We start from the raw sequence: 21,503 nt of genomic DNA, 5'->3' as shown, positions 1-21,503 counted from the left end.
GAGAGCAGTTATGGCTTGGTGCCTTCTTGAGATCTGGTCCACATTTTGACAGTTTATAGACCTGAACATTACGCACAGAGACGACTCTCACTGCTTCTGCTGCTTTTTGTGTGCGCTTCATTTAATCGGAACCTGTTATTTTTCTATCGCCGCAGCCATGTGTTTTTTAAACTCTGGGATCAAATGGCTTCTTTTCTTGTACAAAAGCATGTGGAAATGGGATTTAGAGGCTCTTACAAGTTCTTTTTGCAGTAATGACCACTAGTACTTTTTGGATTGAATTTATAATTAATTCTAAAAAAATAAAAATACCATTGTATATTAACAGACTATTTCAAATATTTGCCTGTAATTGCAGTTGCTGTCACTTTATTTACAATTCAGACTTCCAAAATTTTGAGGGAGACTTAAACTTTGGTTTGCATCAGTTTTTTAATAAATCACCAAAGAACTGATACACATTTTTATGTGTAGAAACATTTAAACTGCCATTTTTATTCTGAATAAATTGAGTTTATTAGCTTTTTTTTAAAAATCTAAAACAATATTTTGTTTCTCTTTTATTCATTCTGCTGTTTATTTACTATTTATATCTTTGAATTTGCCTTTCTACAAGTCAACAACTAACTTATAAATCATAACTTAGAGTTATCACTGTTGGTTGGACAGCTTGTGCATTCTTACTTATCAGAAAAGGGAAAAATTCCTCCTGCTGACCTGACAAGCTCAGATGGCATTGTCAGGAATGACCTTTTACACTGGCATGTGTGACATTTATTCAAAGTGGAGGGAAGTTCAGTTGTGAGGTTATGTCATGACATTAGAAGACTTAAGAGAGCTAGTTAACACTTCGCCTAACGTTGAATATTTGTAAGATCGAGTCACAAACATGAAAGATCACAAAAAGGAATGAATATTTGGAGGAAAAATGAACATCAGAATATGGAGATACAAGGTTTCTGTTGATGGGCTCAATTTGCTGCAACAGATAACTAATACAATACATATTAATGCTGCAGGCTCAAAGCCTTGGGCATTTTTCAAGTCCACATTATGCGTTTCGGAGGAGATGGGATACTTCTACACTTTCATGTGGGAATCCATTCATCCATCCATCCTTCCATCCCTCCATCCATCCATCAGGAGAAGAGCAACGCATTTCCAAGCCAACCATCTAAAAAGTCTCCATTGTATTCTGGATTTGCCCCAGGACCCCAACCAAGGTGCACAAAAATACATTTCTTATGAGGGCTCCACACAACATCCTAACAAGATGCCTGAACAGTCTCAACTTTCTTTTTTCAAAGCTGAGGAGCAGCAGGAGCTCTGCTCTAAGCTCCTCACACACGGCCAAGCTCCTTATCCTATCTCACATGATGAGCCCAGACACTCTTAGTAGGAAGCTCATTTCAGCTGCTTGTGTCTGCAGTCTCATTCTGTTAGTTGCTACCCAGAGCCCATGATGGGAGGTAAAGGCAGGAATGTAGACTGACCATTAAGTTGCTAGCTTCACCTTTTTATTTTAGCTCACTTTTAACCATGACAGCAAGTTTAGTTGTCTTTGTCGCACACCAAACAACAGTCTGTCATTGAACCTAATGCTCAATTCTTCCATCACATGTGAGCAAGACCCAGAGATAGTTAAACACCTCCAACTCGGGATGCAGCTCATCCCCAACTCAGCGTGGGAAATCCATCATTTTGCTGAGAACAATGGTTTTAGATTTCAACATGCTAATTCTCATTCCAGCTGCTTTAGACTTTCAAAACTACCTCAGTAAGAATTGGTATAAAACACACTGGCGGTGGTCTAAACAGCTAAATATGTGTTTAAAATTTTAGAATTCACTTTCCATATTATTTCAATCTTGACAAATATCAAGTTAAATGTTAACAAATTTATTTTTGTAAAACCAGATATTACTTGCATGCAAGTACAAAAGTGTTTTTTTTCAGGCTACATAGAGCAAACTCCATGACACACAGTTGCTGTGACAGGTGAAAGAAAGAACGTGGACAAAGCAAATCCAACCATCACAATATGCTTGACAGCACTTCTTTACCGCGCGTCCTTTCACATTGTAGGTGGCATTGAAGTTTTTGCATGTGGAGTGGAAAGAGTCACCTCATTACAGCAGGCTCTGCTACCGTGAAATTGAAGAGTCCGATTAGGTTTGTTTTGTGTTGTGGCCAATTTTGATATTCTTGGTGGTGTAATGCAATATCAAGCAATTTGTTTGTGTCCCCTATGAAAATATAAAGTGGCCCTGCCAGGGCTCCCTAAATTGTTGGAGAAATATTAGGGATGGATCACAAGTTAATTCCCCCTGCTCCAATTTCCTGCTAAGGCAAAATGGAATTTGAATGTGTATGACTTGGGGCCGTGTCCCTCCAAAGTGTGTGATTTGTTTCAATGACAAGGCTTATTATTGAGGTTGTGCATTGATGTAGTCATACAGCATTGTAATCTCTGAGACCCTAACCTCATGTCAATGCTCCTGGTGATGGAGCGGATCTTTTGTGATGTGATGTTAGCAGTTAAGATGAGATGGAGGTCCAGGAGAGGACAGCAAGGGGAAGAAATATAGTATTAATATGAATGCAAATCTACATTTATCATCTAGTGCAGAACAAAGAGCAAAAAAAAAAAACCATACAAACAAACAAGTTGAAACTTTGGCATATCTTTAGTCATGTGAATAAACACCCAAATAAACCCTGAGACAGATGTACAGAATTCAATACAGCACTGACATTCAGGAAGCTTTAACAAGCTTGTCTGTTCCACCAGTGGAAAAGCTTGATCATACAATATATGTAGCAAGTGAACATGTTGGTGGTTTTACTATTCATGGCTGCTTCCCCTCCAGAGACAGCTTAGGTTGATGTACTTTCTCTGGCACCCATATATTATTTACAAAGAAAGCCCGGGTCTTAATGAGCACTAATTAAACACTGGAGACTGGGAGATGACTGGCAGAAAACATCGCAGCATGTGACAGACATCTGGTGGAAGATAAGTGAGCAGGCGCCGGCAGAGCTAGAAAGATCCTTATGGTGGAAGCAGAGTAATGTTGGAGTTGTGTGAACCTGCACTTGAACCTGACTTTCAAACTCTGTCAATCATGCTGGCTACAGATGTCATGGTTCACGGGGCACAGGCTTAAAAGATACAAAGTATGTGTGTACTGGATGTGAAAAGTTGGATAAAAGCCAGAAAGCTGGTGTGTAGCATGTGTGCAGTTTGTGTTGAATTGAGTGGCTATGTGAAGGGAAAGTACACACTGTAGTCATTTACACTGGTAGCTAGATTTAAGCTAGTTCACTTCTCTGGTTTGAGTTGGAGTCTACTTTGGTTTTTTTAGGCACATTAGGTCATCTTTAGTAAACCCGCTGGTTGTTGGTCAAAGATCAGCCATCAGACTCATTGATTTTTATCTTCTTCTGATTTTCAAGGGAGAAAATACATTTAAAAGTTCCTCAGAAAAAAGCCCTCAGAATTACAGAATTACTCCCACCTTATCATACCATGACCCTGGGCGAGAACAAAACTATATTGTCCTAAATTTAGCACATTCAGTGGTAAATATGAGCAGAGATATGACTTCAAATCTCAAGTACAATGGCCAAAATTCTTTCGGACACAAACATGTTTTCTTCTCCAAGTTCATCCAGTGGCTTGAGGTGCAGCGGTGACTGCACCAAAGGCATCTGCTTCAACATTGTGTGGATACTGTCTTCTTATATGTGCCTTTTAAGGTGTAACTTTTCAAACAAATCCGGTTCTGCCATGTGCATGGACCCCGCAGCAAGTATAATGGGTCGGAATAATTATTTTAGTTAAGTGATAAGAAACCAATAGAAAAAGTTTTTAATGATATCATTTCTTTTGACTGTGACCTTTAATTTTTTTTACCCACTGCATAGTAGCTTTCAAGACAGGTACAAAATCCCACCATTTCTGTGTGTGGTTCCTTGATTCATCAGCAGGACATCCTATTAATGTCTCTATTCATGTTTCTGGATGATGTTTTTCAATTTTTATAATGTTCACTTGGTATGAAAGCCTCATGAGAAAATTACAGAGGATGGTAGGAGGTGCTAATCCATGGATCAGTGTTGATCCAGGGTCCTCTGTCTGCAAAACGTCTTTGGTTGGAAAGCCCTTTTTTTCCCCCTTCCTTTCTCTCATGATTCTTTACTTTTCCACTGTGTTGTCAAAGATTCACAGAAAGAGTTAAGATTAGATCTACATGCTTAAAAAAAAAAAACTAAACATACACCAAACAAACTTGATGGCAGTTGGGACCCTTTCCATCCATGCCATACTGAAATTTGCAACCATCATAATTTCAAACATTTCTATGGAGTGGCACTGCTTTTAATGGAAAACAAAGGTACCAATGTGTCTTCAGCACTTTTGAACAACAAATAGAAGCAGGTTGTTCATTTAATTATTATATAAGATATAATTAAATTATATCATGTGTGATATCTGATTTAAGTTGTGCAAACATGATGTAAACTCCCAAAATAAATGCCTCCAATTCAGGTCTGTACAAATTCCAAATGCAAATGTAAAAAATTTGCTGTTCGACTGCAACTTGCAGGGATAAGGCTCATCAATAAGTCAGCAAAAATTTCATCAAGTTACTAAACGACATCATTAACAAACACTCAGGAAGGAACGTTGACTTCCTCCAGATGCATCTTGTCCAGTGTTATAAAATGAAAAGCTTGTTAGGTAGAATAGAGGGAAATGTGCAGATTGTTATTATTAAATGATATGAAATGATATAATGTGTAATGCCAATGCAAAGCTTATTCTTGAATTCCTGTCTACAGCATTTACAGCATTAGATATTATGGCTGTGATGATATGCTTGTGTCCCAATTCGATTCGATTCCGGTTTTTTGGGTGTCGATCCGATTTAAATTGCGATTCTCACAATTCTACAATATTGCTGTTTTTGTAGATTAAAGACAAATGTATAAACCTTTTTCTGCACATCATTTTTCTTGATTTCAATTAGGAAAACACAACACAGTAGCCAGACCATCATTCTGCTGCTAAATGCCCAAGAAGACAAGTAAAAAGATCGATTAAAAACAATAAAATGACAAAAAAATTATAATGGATTATTTTTATTTATTTGAAAAAAAAAAAAGATTTTTTTTAACAAAAAATTGATTTTAAAATTGTGAAGCAAAAAAAATCAGAATTTTGATTTTCCGATTCAATTTTCCCACCCCTATTAGATATCCTCAGGGCGTAGATGTTCAGTATGTGAATTGTTGGCTGAAATGGCCCTTATGTGAATGCTCTCTGAGCAAGGTATGACTTTAGTTTCTTTTTAAGCACAGGATACAGTTGACATTTTCTTCTCTAGCTTAAAAGGAACATCGGGAGCACAAAACACAAGTAAAATTTTCATTCTTCACCTCAAACTATTATTCTTCTGCACCCAAATTACCTTTGAATAACTCCAAGTTCAGGATACTTTATTTTACCATATCCTCCTGACTACCAGGAAACAAAAAGTGTAACTACAAATGTCCACTACGGAGGACATTGTTTAAACTTTTAAATATTGTGGTAAAATATAGTTATATTTATCTAAGAAACGATTTAATGTGTTTATAAGATATTCAATGAAAATATAACTACAAAATTTCAAGTAAAAATCAGCACAAAGAAAAGTGTTATGCACTTTTGCTCTTCCCATAAAACATGCTTGTTGCAATGGAGGCCATTTTTTCTTGAAGAGAGAAAGAAAGTTCACAAAGCCCCACCCCCACAAATGAGGTACCATTTAAAAGCACTAAATGTCCTCTTTAAAGACCAAAAGGTGTTAGTTCAGTAGCAGTCAGGGAGATGAAAATATTTAGGTTTACAAAGGTCTTCCACAGAGGACAAATGGAACTACTGGTAGTCAGGAGGATATAGGAGCCTGCCAGCAGCATGCACTAAAAGGCTCAGTCAGTTATTATCCCCAAGCTGACAGACTACTGAACACTCAATGATGTTCTCAATAATAGTGAACTCTTATGATATACTAAACATGTGCAATAACCTGCTCCACAACACAGGTGCAATACTATAATATGTGCTATACAGTCCACTTACACATTATTTAAACCTAACCACTCCTTTCTATCCTTATTGTATTTTATCAAATTGTTTTTTTTTGTATTTTTGCTCATTTTTTTACTTTTTTCTTATTTACTATGTGCTATTATTGCATGCTACCAGTACTTCCTCTGTTAGTGAGTCGAACGGTTCTTCTCATTCTAAGCATTTCATTGCATTGTTGACCTCGGGTTGAACCTGCATATAACAAATAGACAATCTTGAATCTTGAATATCTATAATTTAGTTGAGAATAAAATATATCATTTCTAAATATATTACTTAAACCTTCAGTTATGCTAGTGCCTAATATACCCATATGATTCACTAAGCAGCATTCATCTCCATCTTTTTAAAATGATCTTCAAAAAATATTGAGTTTATATTAAAATCTGTCATTGCGAGTTGTTCAACCAAAATCAACAACACAAGCTGTCAATAGAAGTATTGCATTTACATAAAGCTCTTATGACTTCGAGAGAAAGTGTTCATCAGCAAGATAATCTACGTCTCATTCATAAGTCGAAGCCCCCAGCATGCAGAACACAATAAGTTCAGAGCTGACATCCCTGACAAGATGCCGAGGTTGTACCCATTTTGAGCCGTAACTGGAAAACTCCCAGTTGCAGCGTTTTATCACATTTCAGACATTGCTGCATCTGAATGCATGGGTCCTTTATCTGAGCTGCATCAACAACAGAATTATGTCTTCAAGCATGTCTTCATAATTGAGCCCTCAACGTGTGATATAAAGAATTATATCAGCTGACATCCTGTACTCTGTTTCATATCTTTAGCATCTTTTTATGGAATTGTTCCCCCTCAAAAAAACTGATAAAAAAAAATCTAAATACAATTTAAAAAAAGATTTAATTTTGCTACGTTTGTTCATTTATGAATGTTCTAAGCTTGTAAATATTTGGCAATTTATATATATATATATATATATACACATACATATATATATATATATATATATATATATACACATATATATATATATATATACATATATATATATATATACACATATATATATATATATATACATATATATATATATATACACATATACATATATATATATATACACATATATATATATATACACATATATATATATATACACATATATATATATATACATATATATATATATATACATATATATATATATACATATATATATATATACATATATATATATATATACATATATACATATATATATATATATACATATATATATATATATACATATATATATATATATATATATACATATATATATATATATATATATATATATATACATATATATATATATATATATATAAAAATAAAAACAAGCCCAAAGTAATCCCACATGCTAATCAGTTCATTTATTTATTGAAGTTTTATCTTCTGTAATGATAGAAAAAAAATTCAAAGGGGAAATAAATGGCCTGTGAAAATATGTTTTTATTTTACATTGGCAGGATGTCAAAATGACCCCTTCTGACAGTTTTAGAGAGTTAAATTGTAAAAAATAATTCCCAGATTAGATTAGTTATCCAGATTGGCCGCAAATTCTGTTATTTATTCCATCTTGGAGATTTTTCCAGAAAATTTAATCAAAATTTTCCATTTTTTAAAAATTACGTTGCTAACAGACAAACATACGTCACCGACAACATCACCTCCGTCATTAACTTAACCAAAGCTCACACAACAACATACACTGTGCAAACCCATATTTACAATGATGTCATCAGGTAGCAAATCAAACGTTGCACCTCAGGGTATGGACAGCATATTTTACCATTTTAAAAGTTTTTCACATAAATTGCTGTGTTTTACACTGTGAACCAATATATTTATTTTGCGTCTTGTCATGAGAGCTGGTTACAGATATGAATTAATAAAATGACCTTGTTGACCTTCACCAACTCACATCACATAGTTCTGTTGGGAAAATGTATTTAATGACTGGGATTAAATAGTACTCTAAACATGGCTGGTAAGGAGTTTGCAGCACACACATATGTGCTCATTCCTACATTACACCACAAGCAGCTAAATGGAGCTACACTGCTACAACCCAGTTTAAGTTTTTTTGTTTTCTGTATTATACTTTTTTTTTGTCTCTTTCCTTTTCGGGATTGGCCATTTCTGTGCACTGGTTTGGAGCACTGGTTTCACAAGTAGCGCATTGGGTCATTAATTTAAACATGGGGACTACAGACTAAGCTGTTGAACAAACTAATGATATGTAGTTAAACAGGACATCACAAGTTTTTAAAAGCACAGATGGAAACAGAAGTCAGAAAACATAGCGGTGCATCTTTAAGGGCACCAGCTGTACACATGCAACAGCATTTCTCCCTGTTTCAAAGATTTTATTTAATATTAATTTAAAGGAAACATTCTAATAAATACTTTAAATAATTTAATCACTTATTTATCTGCTACTATCTACATGCATATTCCACTTAATATTCTCAATGCAGCAGTTGTTATTAGGACCAAAATGTTGTGCGTTTGCAGTTTGGGTACCTTTGGTACATAGTTTCCATTTAGGTTAGTCTGTTCTTCAATATTTAATAAGTGGAGCGTCACCAAAAGTCAAACTGAATAACGTGTAAAGGCAGGATTTGCTGCAGCTCTAGAAAACAATCATTTTTCCCACCACAATCACCACAACCTACAAGGCATTTTGTTTCACCAACTTCCTACCTCAGTGTGTGCACCACGCCCACTCCCACACCTGCTCTCGATTTCCTAATTTCTCCACCTGTACATGTTTTTTAATCAGCCGTGCTGTGTGTATAGCTCCACTTACTCTCAGATTGTTTTTATACTGTTTAACTATATGCAAATACAGGTTTTTCCTCTTTTCTTCAGAAAAACAAACAAAAAACAAACAAAAAAAAAAAGATAAAAAACAAAACAAAACACATGAATCCACATACATATAGAGACACAACTGGTAGTATTGGGGTCAGGGTCCAGGGTTCAGAAGACAATTGGTAGTTGATTTCATTACTTAATTTTAGGGAAAGCAGCTCAGTAAATATGCATCAGCCTGGACTACTGAAAATGATCTCTCCAGCTTTCAGTAAAATACAAGCAACCTTAGCTCCATGTTGTTTTTGTTGTGTTGTTTTAACTGGCAGCATATTACATAAAGTTTACAACATCTTCCTATAAAACATAGGACAACAAACTCCTCATACGGCTACAAACTTAAATATTCATTCATATGCGGTCAAAGTTCCCATTCAGGTGTGCAAAATTGAAAGAAAACATACCAAATATCAAGGTTTTCCACTTCCTCACATAATGAACGATGACATTGTTTGGTTGTTTTCTTTTTTTACCTGAAGCACATTAAGTGTAAATTAATCTAAATTTCTGCATTTCCATTTCCAACAGCTTATACCCATTTTGAGCTAATGTTGTGTTTAGAATTACTCCTTCATAATGCATAAACACTGGGTAAATGGGGAAAGTGAGAGAGAAAGAGAGTGATAAAAAAAAAGACAGACAAAAGGTTAGGAAAAAAATAGGAAATGACATGGGGGGATGAGAGAAATAGCACATTAGCACTTATGGATTAGCTGCCTCTTATTCCCAGGCCCCACTGCAGCCTTGCACATGTGCAGCACTGACCGTGCAACCACCCGGTAGCGGTCATGTCTTAATTAACAAGCTGACATCTGATCAATAAGTGAGGAACGATGGAGAAGGAGACGTGAAAGGTAGGACAGCCTGCACGGTTCAAGGTTTTTGTTTTCCGTTAATGTGAAATAACATTAGAAATCAATACCACAGTAAGCCCCTATACATACACCGACTTGATATGCAGGGGAGAGAAAAAAAGACTTCTTCCTCTCCTTTCTTTGTTCTTACTTTTGTATTGCAAGAAAAAAAAGAAACTGACATGATGGTCGGAGACCTTGTAAAGCCATTTTTATTAACTATTCATAGATCTTAGGAGAACTCTCCAACAGCGCTTTTATAACATCCTGTCAATTTTTAGTTTGGTCAGATTTCATGACGTCTTTAGAATATGATGCCTTATCTATTTAAGGTTATGTCTACAACCTGTAAGGATTTACATACTTGAAATTTACACATCAACAGATTTATGGATTTTACGTATTAGTTTCTGTCATTTTTTACATCCTCTATCTGCAGGATGGGTTTATTTCCATTAGTACGGTTTATACATATGAATGATATCAGTTGAAAGCAGATCCAATTGTAATTTTCAGAATATTAAAGAATAAATGAATGGATAAAAATCACAAAATAATAAAGAAAAGAATATCATTTGAGGATTTTTCAGTTTTTAGGAAGTATATAAAAAATACTACTTTGAGAATTAAAAATTTTTCAAGTCTGCTGATAATATTGCTCTAATGGTCTTATCTGTATTTGTTAACGGTGAATTAAAATGAGCATAGTCTGTTCAGTTTGTCTAAGAAACATGCAAGTTGTGCTTTTAGCTGAGTTTACAAGTGATGGTCCCTGAATATGTTTTCCCTCTCAGGGTTTATCATTACTATGTTCACTTGCTGCTGGGACTGTCCATTGCAACAAATACACAATGCAGCGACAGTCTGCTGATACCAGCACTTACTCAGATCCATTAGCACTAGCTCTACATACATACAACCAAACCCTCAGGATTTGTCAGACTTGTCCATGTTGTTCAAACTGTAAATTTAAGGGATTACTTCTTGCTGTTTGCCACCTTTGGTATGACTGGCTGTTTAAGGTTGGTTCATTTGAACAGCTGCTGGTGCTTGTGTAATTTTTAACATTCAAAAGTGTTCTGCAAAACTTTCAAATCTCATCAAAGTTATTAGTTCATTTTTTAGATCTTAATGATTCTTACACAGACTGTAAATAACATTACTGGTTTAAGGATATGCGCAAATAATACTTTCATTTGATGTTTTCCAAAAAAAAAAAAAAAAAGAAAAAAAAAAGAAAAAAGAAAATATTCAGCAATGCGCACAATGTTTTCAGATAGAAACCCTGTATCTTCACATTCTTTTCAATTTTTCAATCTATTTGTGTATTTTTACATCTGAAAATATGCTAATTTTCAACCAATAGAAGGCTTCAAAAAGAGTGACTGATATTATATAACTATTGGATCCTTAAGCAAAAACACAACTCATTTGCATGGTTGTATGTACTGGATGAAACACAATAAATGAATCCTAATATGAAGCTGTATTTACAAACTACATCAGAAGAGAATTCTAACAAAAAACACATTTACTCTTATACAGGAAATAAAGTAACATATTTAGATTTCCATACACTTTATTGTAATTATACATGATAAATGGTAAATAATCCTCAAATGATTCATTCTCTCAAAGGAAAACACATATATATAAATTTAAACCAATGGATGTCGGACAAATAAATTGTTTTAAAACAAACACCTAAATTCCCTGCTTGTCTTGTTTTTTTTTTTTTTTTTTTTTTAAAGCATTTATTAATGTCAAGAATATGGTCATATGGACACAATTTTATACATTATTTTGTTTTTAAATTGAAAAAATCTGAATCAAAATGAGAAGAAAATTTCTCAGATAACTTTGGAACTTTAAGCGTTCTCTTTCTGTCTGTGTCTGAGTCGTAATATCACTTCATGAACTTATGTGCCCTGACCTGCAGAACATCGAACATATCTCACTTAAACCTGAAAATATTCAGTTATGCGTGTATGCATGACAGTTTATCAGCCTTTGTGTGGCATTCTGGGACTTCTCAGACAGGATGGCCATTCTGTGATAAGCCTTTCACATTTGGTTGTTGCCAGAAGGCTGCTGAGGCTGGTGGGAACTCTAATCAGTCTCTGCCCACCTGCCTCCATCGCACTCTTTCAAGTGAGTTACTGATTCACCTCTGGACAGAAATCGTATGTTTATTTCCTTTTCTTTCTCACTGCAAACTTTTGCTCGAAAATTGAATTTGATGCCCAGGGGCAGGATGAAAAATTGGGCAACATAGCTTATTTTCCCGCATCCAACCATTTGCTACTCCTTCTAATGAATGGCAAAATAAGATAACTGCAGGAGATGCTATTCTGTGCTGGCTAGCAGGTCTTTCAATTTCAAATTCATCAATTCATGTTTACAGTGTAAGTGTGAATACTGGAAGACCATGAATGGCTGCAGAAGATGTATTTCTCATTTGGGCTGAGTTGTGAATATAACAGAGCTATTATGGGGGGAAAAAAAGTGTCATGGCATGTGTTTGAAGACATCAAGTGTCATAAGACCTTGTCAGATTTTTGACAGCTCACACTTCAGAGTAATTTGGTGAGATTAAAAAAAAAAAAAAAAAGCAGAAAAAAAGATTTTTTTCAGAGCAATAGTGCAGTCTGTTATAAAAAAAAAAAGGAAACCCCATAGATTAAATCATAAATCTACTCTATTAAACAGGGCAAGGCTAAATTTGGAACCCCAGCCTGGCAGTCCTTAATGTCTTCATGTTTCACTGATGTGTCCCTGATGATTACCATTTAATCAGCTGCAAATGCTCTTAATTACAAGATTAGTCTCTCACCAATTAGCCAACTTGCTAATGGTTCTAATCTGCTATTGAAGTCTACTGAATTCTAATTACAGACTAACTGTTTCAATTTACCTAGGGGCCCATCTGATGGGTCATTACCAACCTAGTTCTCCTCTCTATAAACCCACTGCAACAACCAATAAAGGTTCCATTTGGAGAGCAGCTGTGGAGCCTTTATGACTGTCATGTGGCCCATTTCCATGCATCAGGAAACAAAATGTTTCCATTCCCTAAAAATTAGACTCATTCTGATGACTCACCATGATAAATATATACTCTGCAGCATCAAACTGTGGAAACTGCATATAAAAAGGATCCTTTATTTAATATAAAAAAAATAGCCTATAAAATGTGAGTATGGCTAAAACATAAGGTTGAGGAGGGAGAAGATGGAGTATAGAAAGTCAAACATGCTAAATATAGCTATGGTCTGAAATATATCTCCACCCAGCTCCAGGTGGTAAACAGTGTTTCCAGACAAATTGAACTGATAATGTGTGTGTTATATTTGCTGCTCTTTTCCCTGCCTCAAGTAGGACAAAAAAACAATAAAAACTTCACTTTAAAGTCACAAAGATCTGGCGATGTCACAAAACTTTACTTAGTCATGCAAATAACTAGTTACTGATTACTTTGCCTTTACCCCTTAATCTTCTCTCATTTGACTAAGAGGTAGTTTGTTTGCAGGGCCACAAATCAATTAAAAAAAAAAAAAGCCCATTCATTTTTGTTGAGAGGGGAATGGGGAAAGGTCTTGTAAATAAAAACTGCATAACACATAATGCTAAAGCTTTCACAGCATGATGAAGAGTATTTAATGTTAACAGCATATACCAATTATCGCAATAAACAATAGCAAAACAGGCCAAGCTTGTCATTTGAAATCACAACTGATCCTGTCTCATTAGAAATGTTATCATATAAAATCTACTCCTGCCTCTTTTTTAAAAAAAATGTGTTAGAAGACATTTAATGAGCTAAATCAATCAGAAATGTCATTTACTTTGAACCAGCAAAGCACCACATACAATCTCAAAAATCTGAAGTCAATCAGAAAATGTAATCCTTTCAACAATTCAGAACAACTGAGAAACTAAACCTGACTAGTTATGGGGTTGTGTTCTCAAGCTAAAAAGCCATAAGACATGGACAGAATTTCAAATGAAGTTTCACAGGCAGACAAAAAAAAAATTAAAAAAATTAAAATAAATAAATGATAAAAAAATTATATATATAAGAATTAGATTTATTGAAAATCTGTGTATTTTTCTGTAATTGCACATTCAGCAAAGTTCTACAACAAACATTTAGCTAGCCCAGTTGTTGGTTTGACTAGATGGTTGTGAATGATATGACGAGATAATGGGCTGTCTATCAAACCTTGATGTATGTCATCAATAAAAGATTTAGAGGAACATTCATTAACACTGTCTGCTTCACCGAACTCAGAGGCTGCGGACTCGGCCCTCTGTCCTTGTCAAATAAGCTACGTAATAAATAATTTAAGACACTAAAGTTCTGTATCAGCTCATAAGTTGTCTTCCTCACCAATCTGAAGTAATGTTTGAAACTACTTTGGGACTGGACTGGATTCACACAGTTTTAATTCTTTGCCCCACAGTGAGCAGCTGCATTATGAAATTGAAGGAACAGCTGTATTAGACTTTTTCGCATTGGAATTTTCCAAAGTCTCTCTTTCATATTCCATAAACCAGATTGTTTCGATTCTTAAACTGCACTTGTAGATTTCTCTTTGCGTTTGTTGGATGTAAGGCTACATTTTCTCTTGTAATAATTACTTGATTATTAAAGAGTATTTTATAATAGAAACTGATGACTAACATATTTCTTTTATATATTAAATAGCAAAAAAAAAAAAAAAAAAGAAAAAGAAAACAAGTCCATGATCATGTTGCCAGACATACACTATTGAGTACAAACAGCCTGTTTACACTCACAATGTTGATCAAACAAGATCATTTTACTTCTGAGATGTTCCATTGTCTGTAAGTAAATGTTGTGTCTGTGAAATAAAAACCTGCAGATTGCTTGAACCTTGGCACATGGTACCTTCAGTTAATACCGCATTAGAGCATCATCGCCTGTATTCACCAGGCTGCATTCACCAGGCTGCATTCAGTGCAAATGCTATAGTATAAACAAGCTCTATTTGGAAAGTTCTTCTGACTTCCAAGGTGACTTTTAGGTTTCAAAAGATTTTTCCTTTTACTTTCTAAACTATTTCACCTGTCAGGTTTATGCTTTCCTACAGAATAAAAGCCACAGGCTAAGTAGTAATGAATCGATACTGACTGCTAATGGAAACAGATTAATGTAAACAATGCTTAGTTTTAAATGATAAACAATGTAGAAATTAATTCAACTATTTTTTAGACTTACACATTGCACAAAGCATGCATCAAATTTTAACTGTACCATAATGACCTTTTGAGAATAGATTTCCCAAAAAACAGTAGCTTTAGCTACTTAACGCTATAAAGCCAGACATATTATACATACAATTTGATGTATGACATTGTGCATCCCTTCATGGTAGAAACTTCACTCAAAAGCCTGCTGTACGTCATATAATAATGGTGTCCTGCCGCTTGGTGGACACCACAAAGCAGAAGATTACACCACAACAATTTTGACCTATCACATGGTACTAAATGGTGAAAATGCCAACAAATCGGTTGTTAAAACAAATTCAGATTTTGTTGAAGGCCCAAAAAAGGACTTTTCTGCCCAGTGGTTGAAAGGCTGGGCTTTAAAGAGTTAAAATCCAACCAAATTTACAATGACAAAATGGTTTTATCTACTTACTGGAGCAACTGTAAGTCTTAATTTTATACAAAATATATATATCAAATGTTAAAAAGAGCTTACCTGCCCTGCACTTTTATGTCAGAAATTGCGTAGAAATATCTGGACAGATTGTTTTCATCCACCATGGTGGCTCCAGTTGCTGGCTTCAGTAACCTAATCCGCAGATCGGTGATGGTGAAGAAGTCCCGCAGGTTCTTGGTGGTATCCAGCTGGCCGTACAATGAGGCCATGTTGTGTAGTCGAGGTCCAGCAAACAAAGCAAAGCGGTCCTTTATCTCAAAACGCACTGTCTTATCATTCTTCCACACGTAGCCTCTGGAGTAGTCCTCAGTGCAAATAATGTCCAGCAGGGTGCGCTGGGTGAGGTCACTCGTTGTCTTGGGTTCCATTGTGAAAGCATCCAGGCAGTCTGTAGCATAAAACTGATAAGGGGTCCAGGTTCGGCCATAGTCCAGTGACTTTTCCAGGACCATCTGCTCCGGTCGGCCTGACTCAAAGGTGAGAACGATGTCATCGGTCAGCTCGATTGTTTTGTTCCACGACAGCGTGATGTTGACCTGAAGAGGCTTTGGGTATTTCTTCCATGACGTTGACTGCCAAAAAGTAGTAGGGTTTCGACCTTCGAAGTCAAACATCAGCTCAGGAGGATGAGCCAGCTCCTCAGTGGTGGCATCACATTCATTGTTGCACATATAAGGATTTTCCTAAAGGAAAACACAATTAGATAAAAGTCAGCCTTTATTGGGACCAGATGATACCAGCTGTTGGCATTATAAACCCTCTTGTTTTTACAATGTTTTGTTAGCTTACTATCCCTTTATGATTTGACCAAACTTAACACCATTTTAGTTGCATATAAGCCAGCATGGGTTTCATAATCTGGCAATGTTGGTTGAAAGCCTTAGGAAATTGTGACCCTCTAATTGAGACAGACAACATTTTCTTGTTGAGCACCATTCCTGCCTACACTGCCACCCAAATTGCCTCTGTAATTGATATTCCTGTGTGGTATTTCAGCCGAGATGGGAATGGAATCCCGATGAGTGTTTCTTATGAAATACGCAAAGGGACATGTATTTTTCATGGGCCTGTTTTTGCTCTCTGCCATAGACTTTCAGTAAGTTTGGGTGTTTGTGGGGAGAAAGAGAGACGCTCTTGATGTGTTTGTGTTTGTTTGTGACAAGGATAGAGCCCTGAATGTGTTTGCCTGTGAGTGTGTGTGTGTGAGTGCACATGCAGTATGTGTTTGTATGTGTGGGTGTGTGAATGTGCATGTGTGCACAAGTGTGAGTGGAAGGCAAAGAGAGGAACAAAGATAGGGGGAGAGCTGAAACAGGGCCAGAAAGCACAAGACTCACTCCAATTGACATTCCTCTCACCTCTGCTCCAGAAACAATGAGGTTAAGTGCTGATGAGATTCAGATCAACTGTAACGCTGTTCGATAATCAGCAATCATCCGACACTCTACACGCAAAATTATCTAAAAGGTGAGAACAGTGCTATCTACAACATTAGTCACATATCTCTTCGATATTGCAGCACATTTATCCCAGACTGCCATTTTGTTGATGAAAGATCACTGGCAGGAATACTGATAAGCAGAAACCATTATATTTCATTTGAAAAGACCAGTAGCTGCTCCTTGTCTCGGAGTAAGTTTCAAAATTTTTCCTGCTCAAAGAAAAATATGTATTCGATTCTCTATCTTCACAGGAAGATATATGGATGACTTCCTTGTTTTTAGATACACATCTCAAGAGTCCATTTCATTTCCTGCGGGACTGCAATATGCTATCAGTCACTTGCTCTTCAGCTACAAGAGATAACTGTTTGATGACGAAGGACAGGACTGTGGGATTGTGGGTCACTAGGCCTGTGCTGTTGACTCAGAGAAGCGTTCTGTGATCTAATTAGAAGGGTAATAAGGGTTAGGCTGCAAAGACAAAATCTGAGAACCAGAAAGAGTTGGCGGGAGAATGGATATAACCCTTTTACAGTGTTTTTAAAGATCTCAGGTTCTAAAAGTATTTTCCTCTCACTCCCATGCACACCCACACTCGTGCTACACTAACACAAAGCTTGAAAGGCCACTGTTTAGCCTGAAACCACAAAATGCAGAAAAAGGGAGATGTGAAAGAGAGTTAAGGGGTGATATGGAGACTGCTGACTGTCTTTCCAAAGGGACAATAAAATGTACTTGAGACTACAGTCTACCAATGATGAGTACTGGCTCGTTCTATTCCCTGCTTGTGCTTGAACAGGTCGGGAGTTCTTTAGAGTTCAGACCTTGATGGTACGCAGAGAAGGAGGGAAAAAGCACAGGCATTGTAAGAGGGAGTGATTTCCCTGTTGTCATTCAACAGCATGAATTTTCACTTATCCTCGTTTCATTGGTTTCACGGTTTGGCTCGGAAGCAGTGGGGCGCCTGCCTTCACATCTAACAAGGAGGGAGCCTTATTCATAGATGATATGGAGAAATGTGACCGCAGTGTCCGTGGCTAATGAGAAAACAATTTCCTCGCAGAACAGTGAAGAGCAGAGTAAATAGAATCTTTAAAGAGAAAACTTGCCCAATCAAGTCAGGAGAATTGTCCCAAGACAATTGGAAAGCAGTCGCAAAACTTCTTGGTGCTGGCAACAACTTCAAGCCTTCAGGGAGGTCATCGGATAACTAAGGAGCCTGTTCATATACAAGCAGTAGCTTGGAACATACTTTTCATAGAGGTTCTGTCATAAGTTGATAAAACTCCACAAAACGATGTCATTGTTCTAATAATAAACATTCAGTTTCATGTACGGCATTTATTATCCTCCAGTAAATCCAACCAGAATGACATGCTTCATACAACCCAGTTTAGGTGAAAGGAGAGACTAAGAGAAAGGTCAGCACCTTTCACTGGATATCCTGTGGTGGTTATTTAACAACAAAAACTGTGCCTTATGAAGATCAATACCTTCTGTGGTCATTTAAGACCACAGGCTTTACTGCTGTGCCAGGGGGTGGCTATTGAGAAAAAAAAACCAATAAACCCTCTCAACTTGATCCTTTATCTGTGATCATGGCTGTGGGAGAGGAAAAAGTCAGCAGAGGATTGGAAAGAAACAAGAGTTTTGTTCTGAAATGAAATATTGACCAACTGGAAAATATGACCTTCCCTTACAAATGAATTATTGGTATGAAAATATATATCTGGGGGCGTTATCAAAGGAAGAGATTGAAGAAAAAGCGGGATGTTTCTGTTATACGTCATTTAACAAAACCATCAATCACATTTCCTTTCTTCCCTTTTCTTATTCTTTTCTTTTAAAACAATTCATTTCCGGAAAAAATTCCCCGGTTTTATAAAGAAAAGAATAACATTACATTGTAAGTTGGTTGTTTAACTGCATAGGTTCACATTAAGTGCAAATTCTACACATAAACAGGTATTAAACCATTGTTCATGGCACCATACGTCAGATGCTCATACAGAGCTTATCAACAGCTCAGCATGAAGTTTCTGAAATGGTTTTTTTTTTCTTTTCTTTTTTTTCATTATCATAATGATAATGGATTAATAACTCGAGCGAGGGTGTCCAAGTCCACTCCTTGAGAACTGCTATTTTACAACTTTTAGATGCATCCTTTCTCCAGTACCTGAATCAAATTCCCTGATTCACATCTCATTCAGCTGTGCAGGGCCTGGTAACAAACCATTCATCTGATTCAGCTGTGTCGGAGAAGTTGCAGCGTAGTAGCTCTCCAGGACTGGACTTGGGCACCCCTGACCTAGGGTTTAAGATGATGTTCTTTAAAAGATAAGTTTTGTTGGGGAAAAGAAAAAAAAAAAAAAAAAAAAAAAAAATATATATATATATATATATATATATATATATATATATTTATTTATATATATATATATATATATATATATATATATATATATATATATATATATATATATATATATATATATAATATATATATATATATATATATATATATATATATTATGCTGTTTTACCGAAACCAGTATATCTACATAACATCCAACAATATAGTCCCTAACTTGATATGGTTTCTGTTTTAAATATTTATATTTCTTCCAGATCACTAAAACAAACTATCTAAAAACAATAAACAGCAGTTTATTAAATTGGTGCCCCCTTTTTAATATGTGTTTTTGTTTTGTTTTTTAAGTTCTCCAATACCGTTTTAAATCTTTTCTCTTGGATCTTATTTATTTTTAAAAATCCAATTTCCAATAAAATGTTATATCAAACATGATTGTTTAAAACTTTTCTGTATCCGTGTGTCTCATGGTTCAATAATCCATCCCACAGATGCGAGATAGCTTTCACATTTCTGCACCTAATGACATACAGTACAGCGCATACAACACTGCAAAAGCTTCTAATGGCCTGTGTCTTATTGGTATTGCTAACATCTCTATTGCCACCATTGTTGCTGTGTAACAGAGCCCAGCTGGTTTCTATCAGAGCTATATGATCCATCCAATGGCACTGGCTTAGTGCAGGAGGCTTGAGCAGCAAGTCTGTGGCTGGTCGCAGCTAATGATGTCCCGACCTCTGCAGCCTATAAGGTCAATCCAATATCAGGGAGTCACACAGTAGGAGAGCCACAACAAGGAAGACACAGACACTTGAGCTGTGAATCCAAATGTCATTCACTGGAATGTAAAGCAATCAGGACACTCGGCTTCTCACATTGTCATGAAAGCTTTTGGATGTTAAGAAGTAATTTTATGGTGGTTTCATTTATGGGAATCATTGAGCGATAACAGATCAAATGACACAGCCACAGCACACTATGGACCAAATCTACTATGGCTTTGCACTTCATGCAAACTGATTTGGTATTAATTTGTTACTGTTAGTAACAACAGCAACAACAAAATATCATATCTTTATATCTTATATTGTATGCTCGTCATGGACACACTATTAGGAGGAGAACTTGCTTGAAGGAAGAAATCCATTTGTGTGAAACTTTTCTGAAATGCAACAAGATGATGATATCAGAGCAAAGTCGTGGTCGCTGAGCTGCATTATTATTTCACTGAAGGTGCTAAAGGATAACCAGGAGGGATTCAGAAGGAGTGAAAATCAGAAAAGGCAATGCCATGCTATCAGCCTCAAAACGGTTTGAGACTCAATACATTTGTCATTTGCCTCATTTTCTCTGAACGGAAACATCAGATCTGTTGCTGGGATGTCATCTGTATAGTCATCATTTGCATGGTCACTAGCATTATGAAATGTTGCGGATGCCATGACATACTGCAGGTTGATGTTCACAAGCTTTCAGTCTCCGGATTGAAGCTAAAAGCTGGCTGTTAAGCTCAAACTATTTAGATTATTCTTATTATCATTTAGCGACATGTTTCATAGCTCACTTCTGCGTGTGAGCTATGAATAAACAAGACATTTCAAAATAGTCAAACTGAAGACAAAACTCATATGACACTCATTAGTTTGTAATATAGGCCAAAGACTGCTTCTTTGTTTTTTTTTTTATTCACTTATTAATGAGGCTTATGCTTAATCCATCAAACTTAATCATGCTTGTATGCCGTGTGTTGTAGCAATATGCAAAAAAAGTGCTTAGTGGTCATGTACAGTGCTTTGGGTAGCCTTGTGTACTTTATAAATTAACTTTCATTGCCTTGCCAGTGTAGCTGAAAGATTACAGCCGCCTAATTATGGACATGCTTCCTCTTTTGTGACTCCACAGTAACTGACACTGCTACTGGTGGACTCATCTGTCTGTACTTGTGTTGGAAAATTGGCATAGTTTAGGGATTGCATGTTAAATTTCCCCCCAAAAAACTGAGTTTTTCCTTCAAATGGAAAATTCCATCAGCACTATTTGTGATTTAAGACCAAATGCTTATTTGCCTGGACGGGAAATGTGTCCCTACAATTTTTGCATACAGCTTTTTACATTAAATTTTTTTTTT

General features: G+C 35.9%; 1 protein-coding gene across 1 annotated transcript in view; it reads right to left on the bottom strand.

Annotated features, from left to right (window-relative positions):
• Positions 1-21,503, bottom strand: part of LOC306758433 (netrin-G1-like) — a gene marked incomplete at both ends in the record, with an annotated part of 64,658 nt that overhangs the window by 22,219 nt on the left and 20,936 nt on the right. The window contains one exon of the mRNA XM_079243761.1: positions 15,602-16,245. Within this exon, the coding sequence (XP_079099887.1) occupies positions 15,602-16,245 (644 nt within the window). The remainder of the gene's footprint in view (positions 1-15,601; positions 16,246-21,503) is intronic.

Source organism: Telmatherina bonti (genome assembly GCF_933228915.1).
Source record: "Telmatherina bonti genome assembly, chromosome: 7".
Lineage (NCBI taxonomy): Eukaryota > Metazoa > Chordata > Actinopteri > Atheriniformes > Telmatherinidae > Telmatherina > Telmatherina bonti.
The sequence above is the reverse complement of the archived record's forward strand: the minus strand, read 5'-3'. Positions and strand labels throughout refer to the sequence as shown.